The sequence below is a fragment of the Cygnus atratus genome, chromosome 34 (assembly GCF_013377495.2).
Source record: "Cygnus atratus isolate AKBS03 ecotype Queensland, Australia chromosome 34, CAtr_DNAZoo_HiC_assembly, whole genome shotgun sequence".
Lineage (NCBI taxonomy): Eukaryota > Metazoa > Chordata > Aves > Anseriformes > Anatidae > Cygnus > Cygnus atratus.
The window spans coordinates 561,284-579,112 of record NC_066395.1 but is presented as its reverse complement, the minus strand read 5'-3'; the positions used below and the strand labels follow the sequence as shown (position 1 = coordinate 579,112).

The 17,829-nt window shown below is 52.3% G+C and overlaps 1 protein-coding gene across 1 annotated transcript; it reads left to right on the top strand.

Annotated features, from left to right (window-relative positions):
• The first annotated feature begins 10,330 nt into the window (after nt 1–10,330).
• Nucleotides 10,331–11,272, top strand: LOC118260993 (olfactory receptor 14C36-like). The gene has a single exon (XM_035571603.2). The coding sequence runs from the start codon at nt 10,337–10,339 to the stop codon at nt 11,270–11,272; it is 936 nt and encodes a 311-aa protein (XP_035427496.1). The 5' UTR covers nt 10,331–10,336.
• Nucleotides 11,273–17,829: the final 6,557 nt, after the last annotated feature.

The following is a 17,829-nucleotide window of genomic DNA, read 5'->3' as shown; positions in this document are numbered from 1 at the left end:
GAGGAATCAGACTTGCCCTACAGCCCTAGGTAAATAAGAACAAGTTGTTTTCTCTGCTTTAATCTATCTCTGATCTATGGAGCATTAAAACTGTCAATACTCTTGACTGCAGAAAAGTGTGGTTTAGTTTCTTCCAGCTGCCTATGTCACACTCAGAAGCATTTTTTTTGAGGGAAGAAAACCCTGGCATTTGTAAGGTATTCCAGGTGAGATCTTGTGAGTCCCAGGAGGCAAAGGAACTGTCCTTACTACAGTGAGGACAGCCAGTCTTTCCATTTGTCTTGGTCCCAGCCACAGTCCTCGAGGGCTTGGTCTAGTTGCCCAATTACTGTGGCCTCAGGAACTCACTGGACAGATTCAGCTGCTGTTGGATATTTGATCCTCCTGCAAATGGGGATCTGCTGCCTCTGAATAGGGAGGCCTGTCCAAGGAGGAAAAACAGTTAAAATGCTAGGGTAGACCTCTGTAAGGAAAACCTACTCCATTTCTTGTAGTAACCTGAAAAAAATTGCCTCTTCACTTTCGGGAAGACTGGTCCTCTGTTAGATCTCAAATTGGTGCTTCAGGAGTCAAGGAACTCTGCAGGAGACGGTCCTGCCCTAGAGCAGTATACAAATGGAACACAGGGTGGTCTCAGATGAAGCGTGCTTGGCAAAACTAGGAGTTTGTCAGCATTCTTTCTCAAAATTCATCCAAGTGCAGAGCAAGGATTTTTGCAAAACGTTTTGCTCTGTTTCTTTATACTTGTCCCCCCACACCTGAGAAGTGTATATAAGGCATACATCCTTGGCACTTGTACTGCCCACCAAGGGAAATCTTGGGGATCCTGCAAGGCAAAGGGACTGTCCGTCAGGGCAGAGTGAAGACAGCAGTTGTTTCCATCCATCCTGGTCCCAGCTGTCCTGTGCAGGCACCTCTGGAGGATGCTCACACTCAGCTGTTTCCCTGAAAAGAACCTGGATGCTGCTGAGAGCAGAGGAATCCAGGTTCAAAGGGCAGATCTCCAAACCCCTCACCCATCTCATCGTACCTGAGGAGGATCTCAGCCCCCTGCTTTTCACCACGGACACAGAAGGATCATAGCAGCTGCCCACATACAGCCATCCAGCAGCATTTCTACGGCCTTAGGACTGACGTGTGTTCTCCTTGGGGCTGCTAGACATGGAGCAGCTCCCTCTCACTCCCTGCCCATGGCTCTGCTGCCTGGAGCTGTCCCTGCCTGCAGCTGGGTCTCTGTCCCCATGCCTCCTGCCTGCAGGTCACAGCCCCCATCCCACCCGCTGGGTGCTCAGCTCTGCCCTGCAGACACCTCCTGGCAGCAGGGCTCTGCCCAGGGGCAGCTCGCTGGGGGCACGTCCTAGAGACCAGGTCACACAGACCCTCCTGACTCTGCACATGTGGTGGTGAAGCTTTCTAGGGGCTGAGGGGCAGGAAAGGGACTTGCTGGGATCCTTGTAAACCTCCTTGTGATGGTTTAGCAGCCTCAGCCTCTTCTTGGAAATAAAAGCACCTATTTCTATCCCCACTGGGACAAAAGGAGAAAACTGAAATCAGAGACTCAGAAATACCAAAACAGGATTAGGTAAACCCTTCCTTGTCTCTGCTCTTGCAAAGTCCCCTTGGATACACCCTGCTGGTGCTGTAGAGCTCTGGGCAGCCTGCCCCAGGCAGCAGCTTCCCACCAGTAGAGGGACCCTGCCCTGCCGGGGGGGCTCCTTCCACCCGCAACTTCTCCCCGCAGCGCCCTGGGCAGCTCCCCGGGCAGGCTGAGTGCTGAGCCTGGCAGGCGGCAGAGGCCCTGCCCCGGCACACAGCCCCTGGGGCACAGCAGGGACCCTGCTCTGCACCACAGCCCTGGGCACCCCTGCCTGCACCCCCGGCTTCTCCTTCCTCCAGGAGCTGCGGCTGCATTGCCCTCCAGCCAGACACTTACCGGGCTCAGGGCTGGCAAGTGTTCTCCCCCAGCGAGCTCTGTGCATCCTGCCACTTCTGCCTGCCTTTACCCACTCTGTCTGTGCAGGCAGTGCCCCCAGCCCTGCTGCGCTGGGCAGAGGAGCTGCTCCTGGGCAGAGCTGGCTCCCTGCAGCGCTGCCCGCTTGCCAGGAGCTCCCCTTGGGCCCAGGAGCCCGGCCCAGCTCAGCAGCAGAGGCCCAGCCCAAGGCCTCCCTTGCTCTGCCCCCCACCAGGCTCCCTGCCCATGGCCCTAGGGCTGCAGGGGAACCTGCTGGGAAACAGCCTGAAGGAATCCCTGGGCTTCCATCCCTCCCCTGGGCACACACACTTCTTGATAGCAGGCTCATTTCTCCTTGCAGAAAACCAATTAAGTGTAACAATCACATCGTCTTGTCCCACTATCAGTTTGGGCATCCAGACAAAGTCAGGGAATCATTTTCTTTATCCTCTGTTCAGGGAAGGGATTCCGCAGAGTCACTTGAGATATCTCATGACGGATTTCAGGACTGCGACCAAAATGGAGCTCAGCTCACACCTATGCCTGCCCTAGACCAACAGCAGCTGGGATTCCTCTGCTCTCACTTTAATGTACACCACATGGGCACCTGCAGGTGAGCTCCATTTCTCAGCTCCAGCATCATTAATGGAAATGGAGGAAATCAGGGGGTTGCAAACACCTGGTGACATGTCAGGGGGCAGAGGTATGTGCAGGTATCTGCAAGCTCTCATGGAGAAACCCTGAGGGACAGGGCAGAACCTGGGGGCATCCCCTTGGAGGCTGGTGGGGAATGCCTTTGGCCAGCTGAAGTGACAGCAAATGCACACATTTAGGACAACTAAACCTGTCCCTCCTCAGCAGGTTCAGGGCAGTCTGTAGAGGCATCCACCTGACCCAATGGAGAACTGTGCCACAGGGAGAGCTCAGTCTCTCTCTCCCTCTTCTCCATCTGGTTTTCCCTCCATCTCCAGTGACTGTAACGACACTTGTCTCACGGACATCCCTACATTGCCTAACCACGTTCAGGGCAGCTGCTCCATGTAATAGCCAATTCCAGGCCTGCAGTGCTACCTGAGATGCCAGCGCTGCCCAGCACCACTGGAGCATGCAGCTGACACGGGCAGCACAGGACCCACAGGGCAGCTCTGGCCATTCATAGCTGGTACTTAACGGGCACCCCTGATGGCATCTCCAACAGACTTGATGCTTATGAGCAAGTGGCCGCTTCCCAGGGCTGCAGCAAGCCAAGCTCTGTCCCCCCTCTATCCAGTAGAGGCAGGCAGTGCATGGATATGAGGCACATCACACCGGGGTTTCCACTTGTGTTTGCAAACACTGCTGCTGCTTCTTACCCCCATCCTTTACTCAAGACACAGCCCAGTGATTTTTTTCTGTCTCCCTGGATCACAGGATGCCCGTAGCCAAGGACATTGGCAGCGGCCCCTTCTCCTGCCTGGAGATCAGCCCCAGCTCCAGCACTGGCTCTCAGGGCTGCACCGACACCACAAAAGGCCCTCTGCTGTCAGGGCGGCACAGCCCAGGCCTGTTTCCTTCTGGCCTCAGGAACACCAGGGCGTGCTGTGCTTCGGGCCCCTCATTTCATCCTCCCATGGCCATCTGCCATCCACGGCAGCATGTCTCTGCTGTGAAGGAAAGCCTCTGCATGCCTATGCTTGGGCACAAGATCTGGGACAAGTCTGAGTTTGGCCCTTGTGCCACATTTGAGGTGCTGCAGCCCAGATGTGCCCCAATGCCCTCAGCGTGGGGCACAGGCAGGAGGAGCTGAATTCCCACCGTAAGGAAGCTGCGTCAGCCTTAAGGAGTGCACTGCATCTGTCCCAAGCTGTTCTCCCTACTCTTCCCTTCATCTGCAGCACTGCCCTACCCCTTTCCCTTGCCATGAGGTGCTGAGAGTACGTTTGCCATTCCCTCGTGTACTACTTCTGCCTCCTGCATGGCAGACCGGGGGATGGTGCTGAGGCCTTCTCAAATCTCAGAGCCCCGTGAGATATCTGGGAAGGAAGGCACTGGCATGTGCTGCAATTCCCTCCATATAACACATCCTATTTCTCCAAGTGAGCGACATGCATTGAAAAGGAGTTTAGGCATACCGAGGGGCTGTCTTCACATACCGAGCTGCCTTCGCTCCCATCTTTTGAAAGAAGCCCAGGCCCAGGACAAGCCTCAAAACCCACCTTCCTGGGACAGCTCCGAAGAGCAGAGGCATGTTGGGGCAGGATGGCAGTAGTGACTTCTCCAGGGCTCCACCTCCTATATTGCATGGGCTTGGTCACCATTTGCAGATGTTCCTGGTGGATTTGTCAGAAACTGCTGGTAAAGAACTGGGCAGAAGGGAGGTGACAGTTTCTCAGGACAAGAAGGGAAATCTCTCATCTCTCTCCCAAGCAGTGCCGTCTCCATGCTGGTGACCTCCCAGGCCTTCAAATGACATGTGCTGATGTCACAGAGGGATGCACTGCATCACCAGGATATCTTCACTGGAGCAGCAGCAGTGCCAGCACTTCCCTGCAAGGCCTGGTCCCTGCTGGGCGCTGCTTGGGTGCTCCCCACCGCTGTCCTTCTGTGGCCAGGAGTGGGCTCAGCAGGCAGCAAGGTTGCACTGGGCGGCCCTCGCTGACGGGCGGAGGAGCAGGGGCACCTTGCAGAGGAGCTGTGGTTGAGGAGCCAGGGTGCGCATCCCTTGTCCTGAGCTGAGGGCCAGCAGCAAGCGAGATGGAGGGCTGCTGGAGGGTGACCATCACCTCCGACATGACTTCCGCGTTCCCAGTGCTCCTGCACCTCTTCCCTAAAGGTGAGGGTGTCAGGAGCCCCTTCCCAAGGGGTGTCCCAGGGGCTGTCAGTTGTCCCAAGCTGCAAGCCCTAGGCTGTTTGGGGGGCTGGGCAGGACAGGTGGCTGCTGCAAGAGCCCTTCCTGAGGATTCCAATGGGCTCAGGGGACGTTGCAGCAACCAGGACTCCTAGGTAGTGATGGTAGGGTTGCCCTGAGCCCCAGGGATCCACTAGGCATGGCTCAGCCTCGTCGTGATGGGGGACAATCCAGGGCCAGGTTTCCCTGGGAGCTGGTGCCTCTTTGGGATCTGGCATTGGGAGGAAAGACCTCTGGTGTCCCAGAGACTGGTGTGGCTTGCAGCTCCCACAGGCCTCTCAGGAATGTTCCAGCCATGCCTGAGTTGGAAATCAAGCCTTCCCCTTGTACTGTTCTCCTTCAGGGGAACCTCTGTTCCTTCCGTCCTGTTCCGCCAGGCTGGCAGAGCATGTCCTGGATGCTGAGATGCCATCCCTGAATGGCCGCAATCCTGGTGCTGAACCCTTCCTATATCTCTGCTATGGTGGTTTTACCTGGCTATGCAGGTGAACTCCACAGCAACTGCTCTTTCACTTCCACACCTACAAGGAAAAGGGGGAGAAATATGATGAAAAGAGATCAAGGGTTCAGGTAGAATATGAGGTCACCCACCAAACATCCTCATGGGCACCAGTTATCATCGGGGCAAGACAGATTTAGCGTAGGCAGACTAATATATTTTATTGCCCATCACCGGTGGACTACAACTGTGAGGAACTACAAGCAAACTAAAAACACCATTCCTCCCAACCACACTCTTCTATTTCCTTCCCCTGAGTGGAGCAGGGGAATGGGGATTGCAGTCAGTCCATGGCACTTGTCTCCACCGCTCCTTGACGGTCAATCTCTGCCCCTGCATCCTTCCCATGGGATGCCGTCCTTCCTGAATGGATCCTGCGTGGGGCCCAAAGGGTTGAGATAATGACAGCTATGACTGGATCATGTTAGAATAAATCTGTTATAAGCATTATATCACCTTCATAGTTGCTGACCACAATGTTTATTTTGTTTTTATCTCGATGTAGTAGCTCTGTTTGCCCTCAGAATTGTGTTGTATAGCACATTACATACTGTGTGTGTTCCCTGTTGTGCTGTTTATCCTTTCTGGGGGCTGGTTTATGGTTATTAGTTTACTCTACAGCCTAACACTGCCTTATGTTATGATAAAATTACTGGTCATGAGACTAATCTGGTAGTTGTACTCAGCATTGCTGTCACCTCCATACTTGAGGAACCTTCTCTCAGAAACTATTCATAATTAACAGTCTTTATCTTTTCTCCTCGGGGAGACAATCTATGGGAGGGATGAGGGGGGACACTTCTTCTCCCCCATTTTTCCCTTTCCCTTTCTCCTTCACCTCCCCCTTTCTCCTCCAGGCTAGTTACAATAGCTCTTCAAAACTTTCAATATCCTTGGGATGTTCAAACCAACTTCTTCTTATTCTTATTTCTCCTGAATGTGTTTCAGGTTTTGTTTAAGGTTAGGGTAACCTATTTCAGAATGCCACACAGAGATCTGCTCTGAGGCAGGATAATTATGAGTGGCAGGGAGTGTGGGAGGATATGGGCAGGCACCTAGAACTGTGGGCACCTGCAATGCCTTGGAACTTCACCCCTGAACGAGTGCAGAAACCTAAAAAAATGGCAGAATGCTTGAAAAAGGAGTGTCATCACCTTGGCAATTCCAAAGAGACAGAAATCACTGCAATGTGCTGGGGCTTGGCCTTTGCTTACTGAGTTGCAATCTACACAACTCCAATCCCTGTGACTGGGCCAGAGAACCAGCCTGTGCCTGTATCAGTCATACATACACACGAGAAGAAGCAAGAGAGATAAAATCATCTTGTTTAGCAAGGAAAAAAGCTCCTGCTCATACAGGGAAGGAAGAAGAAGAAGATAAGGCAGGCTACCATGAAGTAGGAAAAGGTGGATGAATAATGATATCATAAAAGCAGCGATAAGCACCTGATCACTATTCCTTGGGGAGCTGCGAGACAGGTGAAAAGATTTCAGCCATCATCTAGGCCAGCACATTGTCGCTTGGCTGCTCTGATACTGGGATAACAGGGCCAGTAGCCTGGAATTAGAGGGCAGGGAAGCCAAGCAGCTGGGATCGCTCCCCAGGGAAGAGGGCATTGACAAAGCAGTTGGAAAGGGGGCACAAATCCTCACTCTCTTGAGGCAACTCCTGTCAGGTGTAAAGGAAAGGTATCTCTTCAAGGAAGATATTGCATGTCACTCAGGCAAATGGACCACCAGGGAGAGAGGCAGCCCGTATCTGATGGAATTGGCCATGCTGGAGGTGATTTATGGTGATTTATGCACATTAAACACATTCTGCCTTGCCCGGTCCCTCACAGGATCCTTCGGTTGTGGGGTTGCTGAGGGTCGAAGTGCCAGTAGCTACCCAAATGGTGCACCAGTGGCAATATGGCACTATCCGAGACTCCCTCATTACCATATATATGCTGCTTCATTACTGAAGAGCCAAGGACTGATCAGCAAAATTTGTTCAACCTTTAATAATCCCATAGGGTCAGTGCAAACAGTGCAAACGTCTAATGGAGAGCTGAGACTAACACTGGAGCATTGTGTAGAATGAAGTCACACCAGATTCAATAGATCATCTATAGTCTTCTCTCCTTATAGTCTTAGCTCTAAGAGCATTTAAATGATCCCTTACAGTATCTGAATGCTGCTGTCTGATCCCTTCCTGGGATCATAAGGAACCAGTACCTCCTGGCCAGAACACTCTCCCTGTACCCTTGGATGCAGGGCCTAAGGTCCCATGAACTGCTAAGGGTGTAGTCTGCAAAGTAACCACTGATTTTATCCCCACCCACCACCTGTTGTGCCCCTGCAGAGTCCTGCCTCAAGGCACAAAGGGCAGGGAGACCTTGCTGGTGAGAGCTGAGGCCCTGTGGAGATGTCTGAGACACAACAGCCATTACAGCCAAGGGTCATGTAGAAGAGAACAGAATAGCTTTAGCTGTCCCTGTGACATGACTCCTTTTGCTCTGCTGACAACCTCTGCAGGCTGCCCTGCACAAAAGGAGTAGGGACAGGTTCAGTTGTCCTACATGTGGCATCTGCTGCCATTTCAGTTACCCAAAGGAATGCCTCCACCACACTCCCAGGGGATCAACCTCAAATTTCACCAGACGTTTGCATCTGAACAGCTCCTGCCTGTCCTCCATCTCCACTAAGGAGCTGTTGTGGCTCAGTAATTCGCATTAAGCTGCCTATGTTGTGGACACCTGAACTGAGGCCAGAGGAACCCCAGCTCCTGTGGGTCTGGGGCAGGCATGGGAGGGAGCTGAGAGCACCTTCCAGCCCCAGGAATAACAACCAGCATGAGATGCCTCGACTGACTCTGCTGAATTCCTTCCTTAAGGGGGGATGGAGGAGATCAGTCCCTGACCATGACTTCATGTCCAAACCGATACTGGGACAAGAAGATGTGATTGTTACACTTAATTGGTTTTCTTCAAGGAGAAATGAGCCTGCTGTCAAGTGTGTCTGTGCGCAGGGGAGGGAGGGAAGCCCAGGGATTCCTTCAGGCTGTTTCCCAGCAGGTTCCCCTGCAGCCCCAGGGCCATGGGCAGGGAGCCTGGTGGGGGGCAGAGCAAAGGAGGCCTTGGGCTGGGCCTCTGCTGCTGAGCTGGGCCGGGCTCCTGGGCCCAAGGGGAGCTCCTGGCAAGCGGGCAGCGCTGCAGGGAGCCAGCTCTGCCCAGGAGCAGCTCCTCTGCCCAGCGCAGCAGGGCTGGGGGCACTGCCTGCACAGACAGAGTGGGTAAAGGCAGGCAGAAGTGGCAGGATGCACAGAGCTCGCTGGGGGAGAACACTTGCCAGCCCTGAGCCCGGTAAGTGTCTGGCTGGAGGGCAATGCAGCCGCAGCTCCTGGAGGAAGGAGAAGCCGGGGGTGCAGGCAGGGGTGCCCAGGGCTGTGGTGCAGAGCAGGGTCCCTGCTGTGCCCCAGGGGCTGTGTGCCGGGGCAGGGCCTCTGCCGCCTGCCAGGCTCAGCACTCAGCCTGCCCGGGGAGCTGCCCAGGGCGCTGCGGGGAGAAGTTGCGGGTGGAAGGAGCCCCCCCGGCAGGGCAGGGTCCTGCTGGTGGGGGACTGCTGCATGGGGCAGTCTGCTCACAGATCTACAGCACACCCAAGATGTTTCCGAGGGGACATTGCAAGAGGAGAGTGAGGGCAGAGGTTAGCTGCGTCAAGCTCATTTTTCCTGAGTTTCTGCTTTCATTGTTTTCTTCTTTGGCTCAGTGGGAATGGAAATAGACGCTGTTATTTCAAAGAGTATGCTGACATTTCTAAGCCTTCACAAGGAGCATTACAAGGACTGTACCAAGTCCCTTTCCTTCCCCTCATCCCCTAGAAAGCTCCACCACCACACGTGCAGTGTCAGCAGGGTCTGTGTGACCTCATTTCTAGGACGTGCCCCCAGCGAGCTGCCCCTGGGCAGAGCCCTGCTGCCAGGAGGTGTCTGCAGGGCAGAGCTGAGCACCCAGCGGGTGGGATGGGGGCTGTGACCTGCAGGCAGGAGGCATGGGGACAGAGACCCAGCTGCAGGCAGGGACAGCTGCAGGCAGCGGAGCCTGCAAAGTATTCTGGCACCTCACATTCCGCCATCAAGCCCACAGGATTCAGGATGACTCATAACCTCATCAGGAGGACCTGCAGTAGAATGGACTCTCCCGAGTTCCTGTTGGTCCCTGGCCTTGCCTCCCCTGGCAGAAGCCCTGTGCTATTTCACTCTATTTGTGCACCTGCAGCTGCTGTTCTTGTTTTATGGCTCTCTGCAGATCTGGCTTTCAGCTGCAGCTCAAGCACTGACCCTATGGGTCCCACCACACAGACGTGTCTGTAGGAGGAAAATGCCCAATCCCCCTTCTTACGTATGGGGCTTTGGGCAATGCAGTCTATGGGGAAGGAAAAAGCTGAACCTCCTTTCAGGGAATTCCTCTAGTCCAGAGGACTAGATTCCATTCATTGGGCTGCTAAATATGGGCAACTGTACTGAGCCCTTGAGGAATCTGGCTGAGACCAGGACATATGGACAGACTGTCTGTCCTTACTGCGCTAAGGATAGTCATTTTGCTTCCTGGGACTCACAAGATCTCACCTGGAATACAAATGCCATGGTTTTCTACCGCCCCTGCGTGTGACACAGGCAACTGGAACAAAGTACACCATGCACTCTATTCTGCAGTCAAGGGTTTTGAGAGTGGTATTGCTGGGAAGTCCACATACATCAGAGAGAGGTTTAATCAGAGATCTCTCCTGGTTTGTTTTTACATTGAGCTGCAGGGCAGGCCTGACTTCTGCAGAGGCCACAGCAGAGTCCCCTGTTCCAGTGGCACCACCAACCAAAGCTCAAGCAAGGGAGCAGAAGAAAGGTCTCAGAAAGGAGAAAGTCACTTCTTCAATGAGGAGTAGATTTTTCTCAGACACGCCTCTCCTAATTATCACTGTAATTTCCTCCTTGGATTGTCCCCTTTCTCCAGGAGGATGAGATGTCCAACAGCAGCTCCATCACCGAGTTCCTCCTCCTGGCATTCGCAGACACGCGGCAGCTGCAGCTCCTGCACTTCGCGCTCTTCCTGGGCATCTACCTGGCTGCCCTCCTGGGCAATGGCCTCATCCTCACAGCCATAGCCTGTGACCACCGCCTCCACACCCCCATGTACTTCTTCCTCCTCGACCTCGCCCTCCTCGACCTGGGCTGCATCTCCACCACTCTCCCCAAAGCCATGGCCAATGCCCTCTGGGACACCACGGCCATCTCCTATGCAGGATGTGCTGCACAGGTCTTTTTCTTCTTCTTTTTGTTTTCAGCAGAGTATTCTCTTCTTACCATCATGGCCTATGACCGCTACGTTGCCATCTGCAAGCCTCTGCACTACGGGAGCCTACTGGGCAGCAGAGCTTGTGCCCAGATGGCAGCAGCTGCCTGGGGCAGTGGGGTTCTCTATGCTCTGCTGCACACTGCTAATACATTTTCTGTGCCCCTCTGCCAAGGCAATGCTATTGACCAGTTCTTCTGTGAAGTTCCCCAGATCCTCAAGCTCTCTTGCTCTGACTCCTACCTCAGGGAAATTGGGCTTCTCACATTTAGTGTTTTTGTGGTTTTGGGGTGTTTTGTTTACATTGTGCTGTCCTATGTGCAGATCTTCAAGGCTGTGATGAGGATGCCCTCTGAGCAGGGCCGGCACAAAGCCTTTTCCACGTGCCTCCCTCACCTTTTTGTAGTCTCCCTGTTTATCAGCACAGGCATGTTTTCCTACCTGAAGCCCCCCTCTGTCTCCTCCCCATCCCTGAACCTGGCAGTGGCAGTTCTATACTCGGTGCTGCCTCAAGTATTGAACCCCCTTATCTACAGCATGAGGAACCAGGAGCTCAAGGATGCCATTAGGAAAGTGATGTCACGGATGTTTTCCAGGATGTGCTGAGGAATTTAATTGGACCTTTCAGCAGATATAGATTCCTTTTCTTTATTTCCATCAGCACATTACAATCATCTGAAATGATGGAACACTTCTAATGCAAATTTTTTTTTTGCTTTGTTTTTTTTTTCCCCATGACATTAGAATATTATTTTTTTTAGGATGTGTATTGCAGGAGTAGAAAATGTACTCATCTTCTCCCATACTTGCATTGCCAGGACTCTTATGCACTTCACTTAATCTCCACAGTCCTTCAGGTTTGTGGTCCTCCAGGCCACCTGGCCTGATTAAACAGACCATATTGGACGCCACCTTTCCAGCAGACTATCTGGACACATGCACTCTCCATTCTTCTCCAGATTCCCCTTTCCTTACTCTTTGATCATACAGATACTTCTCACCTACCCAGTTGGTTTTCAGATCCTGAGGGAGCTTCAAGCTTGCTTGTATTCCAGTTTTCTATCTCATCATCCCTACAGCCAACTCTGTAGTTGTGTTTCTATACATAATTTCTTACCTATCTCGAACATTCCCAAATGTGAAGTCCCACATGGCTGATGAGAGAAGTGCTGGGCATGCGGAGGTGAGCAGCAAGGTTGTCCATACAGTCTAGGACTTCAAGGGACTGCTTTTCCTACACATACAGAGCTCCTTAGGAGACACATGGGGCCAATGTCAACTAGAGAATGATGCTATCACTTCTCCTCAAAACTCTAAACTAATGGAAACTAATCTTAAATAAAGAAAATGCTTTCTGTAAAGTTGTCACTGAAACTTCCTTGTTCTTTTGATACCTCACTAATTAACAGGACAAGTCTGGAAGACTGGATGAAAATGGCTGAATGGTAATGAGCCCCATGGTGTGTTTGGTGCTGAGTCCACAAACCTCAGGTAGTGAGAGAATGATGCAACTGCAAGAGAAGTTAAAGTCAGAAGGAGACTTCGAAGTGTCCTGGAGTTTAATGGTCTCCAGTGAGGGTCATTACTGACAAAGCCTCCCCATGGACTTATTACGGGACGCAATTGGAGGCCATGATTACAGATAGGCCAAGGCACTGTGCAGGAGACTCTGATACTGAGTAAAGATGAGGTCCTGTCCCTCACCTATGGCTCAGGGCTCTTCCTGGGGCAGTGGGATGTGGGGTGCGTGATGCTGCGTGAAGGACAATACTATGACACCTCCTGGCCTCCTCACTGGGTTGCAAGGAAGCAACGAGCCCCCAGTGTCATGAGCACAGCATGTCTCCTCATGAGCCTTAGTAACAGAGACAACTGCCATAGCCAAGGGGACAAAGACCTTGGTTCTGCTGGGGCCTTCCAGTCTCGCCAGTGCTCTTGGTCTTTTCCATTACAGGCAGTCCTATGCTGTCCTGTCTGTGCCCCCTTTTCCCTGCAAGCTTTAGTCACCCACCTTGCTTCTCCCCCTTGCTCTCATACATGCATTTCCTTACTCTCACTGATGTCTCCCCACCCTCCCTGGCAGTTCCTTGAAACACAATGGCATGGGCTGACCACAGACTCTTTCTGGGTGACCTCTGGCCCTAACCCATCAGCCTTCTGTTGCACTGTGAACTGATCAGACAGAAGAAACCTCACCAGGATCTTCTAGGTCTGCTGCTGCCCTTCCAGCTTCTCAGGTAGTCATGACCAAGCTGTGTGCCTGTTGCTGTCCCACCATGCACTCAGACAGAAGGGACTTGAAAACCCACGCCCAAGACCTCTTCCTGCATGGGGCCTAGCAGGCTCTATTCTAGTGAGATTCCAGGGGCTGAAGCTGATTGGTTCAGTTTAGCAAGGAGCAGACAATATTTATATATATACATAAAGTAAGCAAGCTTTATTACGAGCTATTTACACACATACCAACCCCAGGGCAATGACAATGGTACCGATGAGTGTGAAGCTTTTCCCAATCATTGATGGCCTAGAGGAAGGAGTCATTAGGCACACCGCTTGAGCAGGCATCCCCATTGAGGCAACGTTGTCCTTGGTAGTGCGCCTTGTCTCTCTCCTCTGGGGGAGTCCCAGTTTTATCCCCTCCTACCCAGTAGCTGTTCTGACACGTGAGGCCAACACATGTCACAAGGGCCACCAGGCTCCTCCTTGGTGTTGTATAAGCATGTCTACAAATGCGCATGTGTACCATTTGAGTTGGGGTTGCACCCACTCTGCGAAGGTTGTTCCATCATCATCTTCCCCTGCTGCCCTCTGGCCAGCTTTTCCAGCTGCAGGTGTCATGGGTACAAGCCAAGCTGCAAAGTTTCACCAACCTTCCCACAGTCTCACCAGCATTGTCTCAGAGCTTGGTTAGTTCCTTGTTTTTCTTCCTCTTTTCCCCTGCATATGTGCTCAGCAACTTACACCCCTCCCTACAAGGATGAGCTGTTCCACAATGCACCAAACAACACAATCACAGTCATAAGGTCACTATGTCTTTACACAGGGTTGTAAGGAGGCAACAAGGACCCAGTGTCACGAGCACAGCATGTCTCCCTATGAGCTTCAGTAGCAGAGACAGCTGCTACAGCCAAGGGGACAAAGACCTTAGTTCGGTTGGGGCCTTGCAGCCTTGCCAGTGCTCTTGGTTTTCTCTACATGTCTGCTGCTGGCCTTCCAACTTCTCAAGTTGACATGACCAAGCTGTGTGCCTGTTGCTGTCCCACCACGTACTCAGGCAGAAGAGACGTGAAAACCCACACCGAAGGCCTCTTCCTGCATGGAGCCTATCAGGCTCTCAGACAGAGGGCATCTCACAATCAGTGTGCCAAGCAGGTGCCTTCTGCTGCCTTATCAGGGGATACTAGCAGGTGCAAGCCAAAAAGCACAGATGTCAGCCAGGAGGAAAGGGCTGACACATCAGCTGCTTCAGGAAGAAGCCACCTCACAGGCCCTGTCCCCAGCCATGTTACTGCTGCTGGCCTGTCAGCTCCAGAGTCAGAGGTGACCAGATGCTTCCTACTGAATTTTAAGTTTCTGAGGCACAAAAGACCTCCTAATAACATACCCACCCAACACCTTCCTTGTGGGCCAGCACATGAGGCGATAAAAAAGTAAGCTTCTTACATCAAATTTATGAAGTAAATTTTCTGCCACTGCTAGAAACATTCTTCATAGGATCTACTGTGTTCATAGTGAGACATGATGTATCTCTACCCCTGCCTTTCTCTTTTTCTTTCTCTGCATGTTATGTCTTCAGAGAGCTCTCCAATGGAAAGAATCTTTGAATTGCAAAATAACTCATATTCAAGGAGACCCCTGAATGGCATCTTCTTGGACTGTCTTGCTCAAAGCAAACTAAATAGATGAGGTTTCTCAAGGGCTCCTTTCGGCTTGGCACAAACCAGAAAGGGTCTGAAAGCATGCTCCATCCTGTAATTCCGAGATTTAATAACAACACTCAACAGTGTTGGCACAAGTGCTGACCACTGAGGGATGCTGCTAGGAACTGCCTGACAGCAGAACTTTGCACAACGGATGACACCTGGGCCTGATTGTCCTGCCAAATTCCCACCCACAGCTTCATCCATTAGTTACGCCCACATAGCACCATTCTCACTACAACAAGTCTCTGGGAGACAATGTCAACAGCCTTGCTAAACTGTAGGTAGACAGTGTCACTTTCTTTCTCCTCCCCTATGTGTTCAGCAATCCCATTTTTGTCCTTGAAGTGCCTGGAAGTAGCTGTGGAAAAGCTTGCCCCATCACCTTCCCAGGGACTGAGGTGAGGCTGACCAGCCTTAATTCTCCCCACCCTCCTCCTTCCTCTTCTGGAAAACAAGTCTGATGTCATTCCAAGTCTCCAGAAAGCTCTCTGGTCCCCCTGGCACATTTGCTGACACAGTCCGGAAAGGCAGGGGAGGGTGATGCAGCAGACTGGGGCATTTGCAATGAATCTGTCCAGGACAGGTGAGATGGATTTCACACAGGTGGTTGGGGTTGTTCCTGGTGTCGCACATGGAAGTGTCAGGGCTCTGTGAGGTGTCCACATCTGAGCTGGCCTCATGTACTTCTTGTAAACACAGCAGTGTTCAGAGACATGAGTCTTGCACATCCAAAGACAGGGCATTGCAGTGGTTGTGGTGTCCTTCTGGCTCGTGTTGCCTCTCCCAGAGGCTGGGAGGCATCTCAGCCCTGCGGTACATCGCCCTGCTCTGCACTTGTCTGAGATACCCCATGGCATGAGGAATGGACACATGCTGAGGGCATTTGTGCTCAGGTTTGCCTTACATGCACACAATATGCACATTGAAGCCTCATCTGTACAGGGCACACATGTGGACTTCTGACTGAGCCATTCTGTATCCCTCTGCGGAGGAACAAACCACCTCTCCGAGCTGGGCTGAGAGCCCTGGTCCTGGAGCTCCTCAGGCAGCTCCTGCTGCCCCCAAGCCCTGGCAGCCTGCCCCAAGCTGCATACGTACCAAGGGGTTTCTCTTTCCAGGGATCCCCTGCACACACAGGGGGCCCCACTCTCCTCCCAGGACTTCCCACCTCAACAAAGAGCCTTTCCCAGGAAGGAGTATGCCTGTTCTGGCCTGGCCAGCCATTCCTGCACCCTCTCCCCATGCTCCCCACAGCCCCAGCTGGTGGTGCTGCTCTGTAGAGTGAGGAGGCTGTGGTGTCCGGGACACAGGGGCACTCTGCTACTCTGCAGGGCCGTGCTGTGCAGGCTAGGAGGTAGAGACAGGTCATGGGTCTCTTCCACTGACTGCCTCCCACACCAGCTCTTCTGTGGCTGTCGAGGGTGCTCAGCAGTAGCCTTCTTTCTTTCCTCGAGTGCCATGAGAAGTGTTTGGCTGCTGCACTGCATCCAGCCTATGGTGTTTCACTAGGGGTAAAACAAATCAGTCACCAGACTCCCTTCCCTGTTCCCGCTGTGTCCCCTGGGTCGCGGGGCTCTTCTTCTCACACCCAGGTCTAGCACTTTATCGCAGGGGAACTCCACCTGAGACAGGCTCGCACTCCATGGGCTCCATTCACTGCTGACTCCCTGGCAGACGCTGTCCCTGCAGCTCCTCTGGGCTCTCCTGGCAGCTCCTGATTCTTTCCAAAAAATGCTCACCTGCTGCCAGTGTCCTGGTTTCAGCTAGAATAGAGTTAATTTTCCTCCTAGTAGCTGGTAGGGTGCTGTGTTTGGGATTTAGGATGAGAATAATGTTAACAATAATAGAATAATGAGAATAATGATAACACACTGATGTTTTGGTTGTTGCAGAGCAGTGCTTACACCAAGCCAAGGACTTTTCAGCTTCTCGCTCTGTCCTGCCACTGGGCAGGCTGGGGGTGCAGCAGGAGCTGGGAGGGGACAGACCCAGGACAGCTGACCCCAACTGGCCAAAGGGATATTCCATACCATCTGACGTCATGCTAAACAATTAATATGGGGGGGCTGGCTGGGGTGGGGGGACTGGCTCCTCGGGGATAGGCTGGGCATTGGTCAGCGGGTGGTGAGCAATTGCATTGTGCATCACTTGTTTTGTACACATTATTATTAGTGGCACTAGTATTATTATTATTATTATTGTTGTTGTTGTTGTTGTTGCTGTTGTTATTATTACTATCCTTTATTTTCTGTCCTAATAAACTGTCTCTATCTCAACCCACAGGCTTCGTTTTCCTGATTCTCTCCCCATTCCAGAGAGGGAGGGGGGAGGGTGAGCAAACGGCTCTGTGGTGCTTAGCTGCCAGCCGGGTTAAACCACAACAGCCCCATCACATGCTCTAGTGCCCCAGGCAGGTTAACTGGAGACTCTTCACCATATGCCTGAGTGCTGGACACCAACAAGCAACACCTGAGCCAGCCCCCATGCCCTCAAACACCCAGCTGGGGCTCTGATCACTTCACCCTGAGCCCATGGAGAAACAGGCAAAGCCAGGTCCCTCTTTGGAGTCCATTTCTGGACTGCAATGTTCTTGACAGCAACTGAGAAGGAAGACCTGAGCCCTCAGGCACTACCCTGAGCAGAATCACTTTATGGGACGGAAATGCTGTTCTGGAGGCCAAGTGTGTCACAAAAGTGCCCATTGCCTGTCCCTGCCTGTGATCACAGGATTGCCACACAGCAGTACTGTGGCCAAGCTACAGGAACAATCAGGCTTACGCCAACAGAAAAGGCTCAGCAGGAGAGTGTGGAAGTGGAATGAAAGCAGCTCTAGACAGACCAAACACTGGTGCTTCCTGGTAGTGCTGCTGTGATGGGACTCTATTCCTCTCCACTTCTACCCATGGGCATTACCCTGCAACCCCTAGCAAAGTTCTCAGAGGAAGCATCTCAGACACACTCCACTGCAGGTTCCTTTATTTTGTTTAAATACGTGAGTAGGATAAATAATGACAATTTATATGGAAAACATTGTTGTCCCTTACACCCCTCATTAATAAACATATAAAAACCACCAAAGAACAAAAGACAAGCTTGACATATCATGAGTTATATTATGAGTGCTTTGCAGAAGAAGACAGGCAGTGCATTACTTCTGATGTACACCCACTCGTGAGTTTGCGCAATGCATCCTTGAGCTCCTTGTTCCTCATGCTGTAGATGAGGGGGTTCACTGCTGGA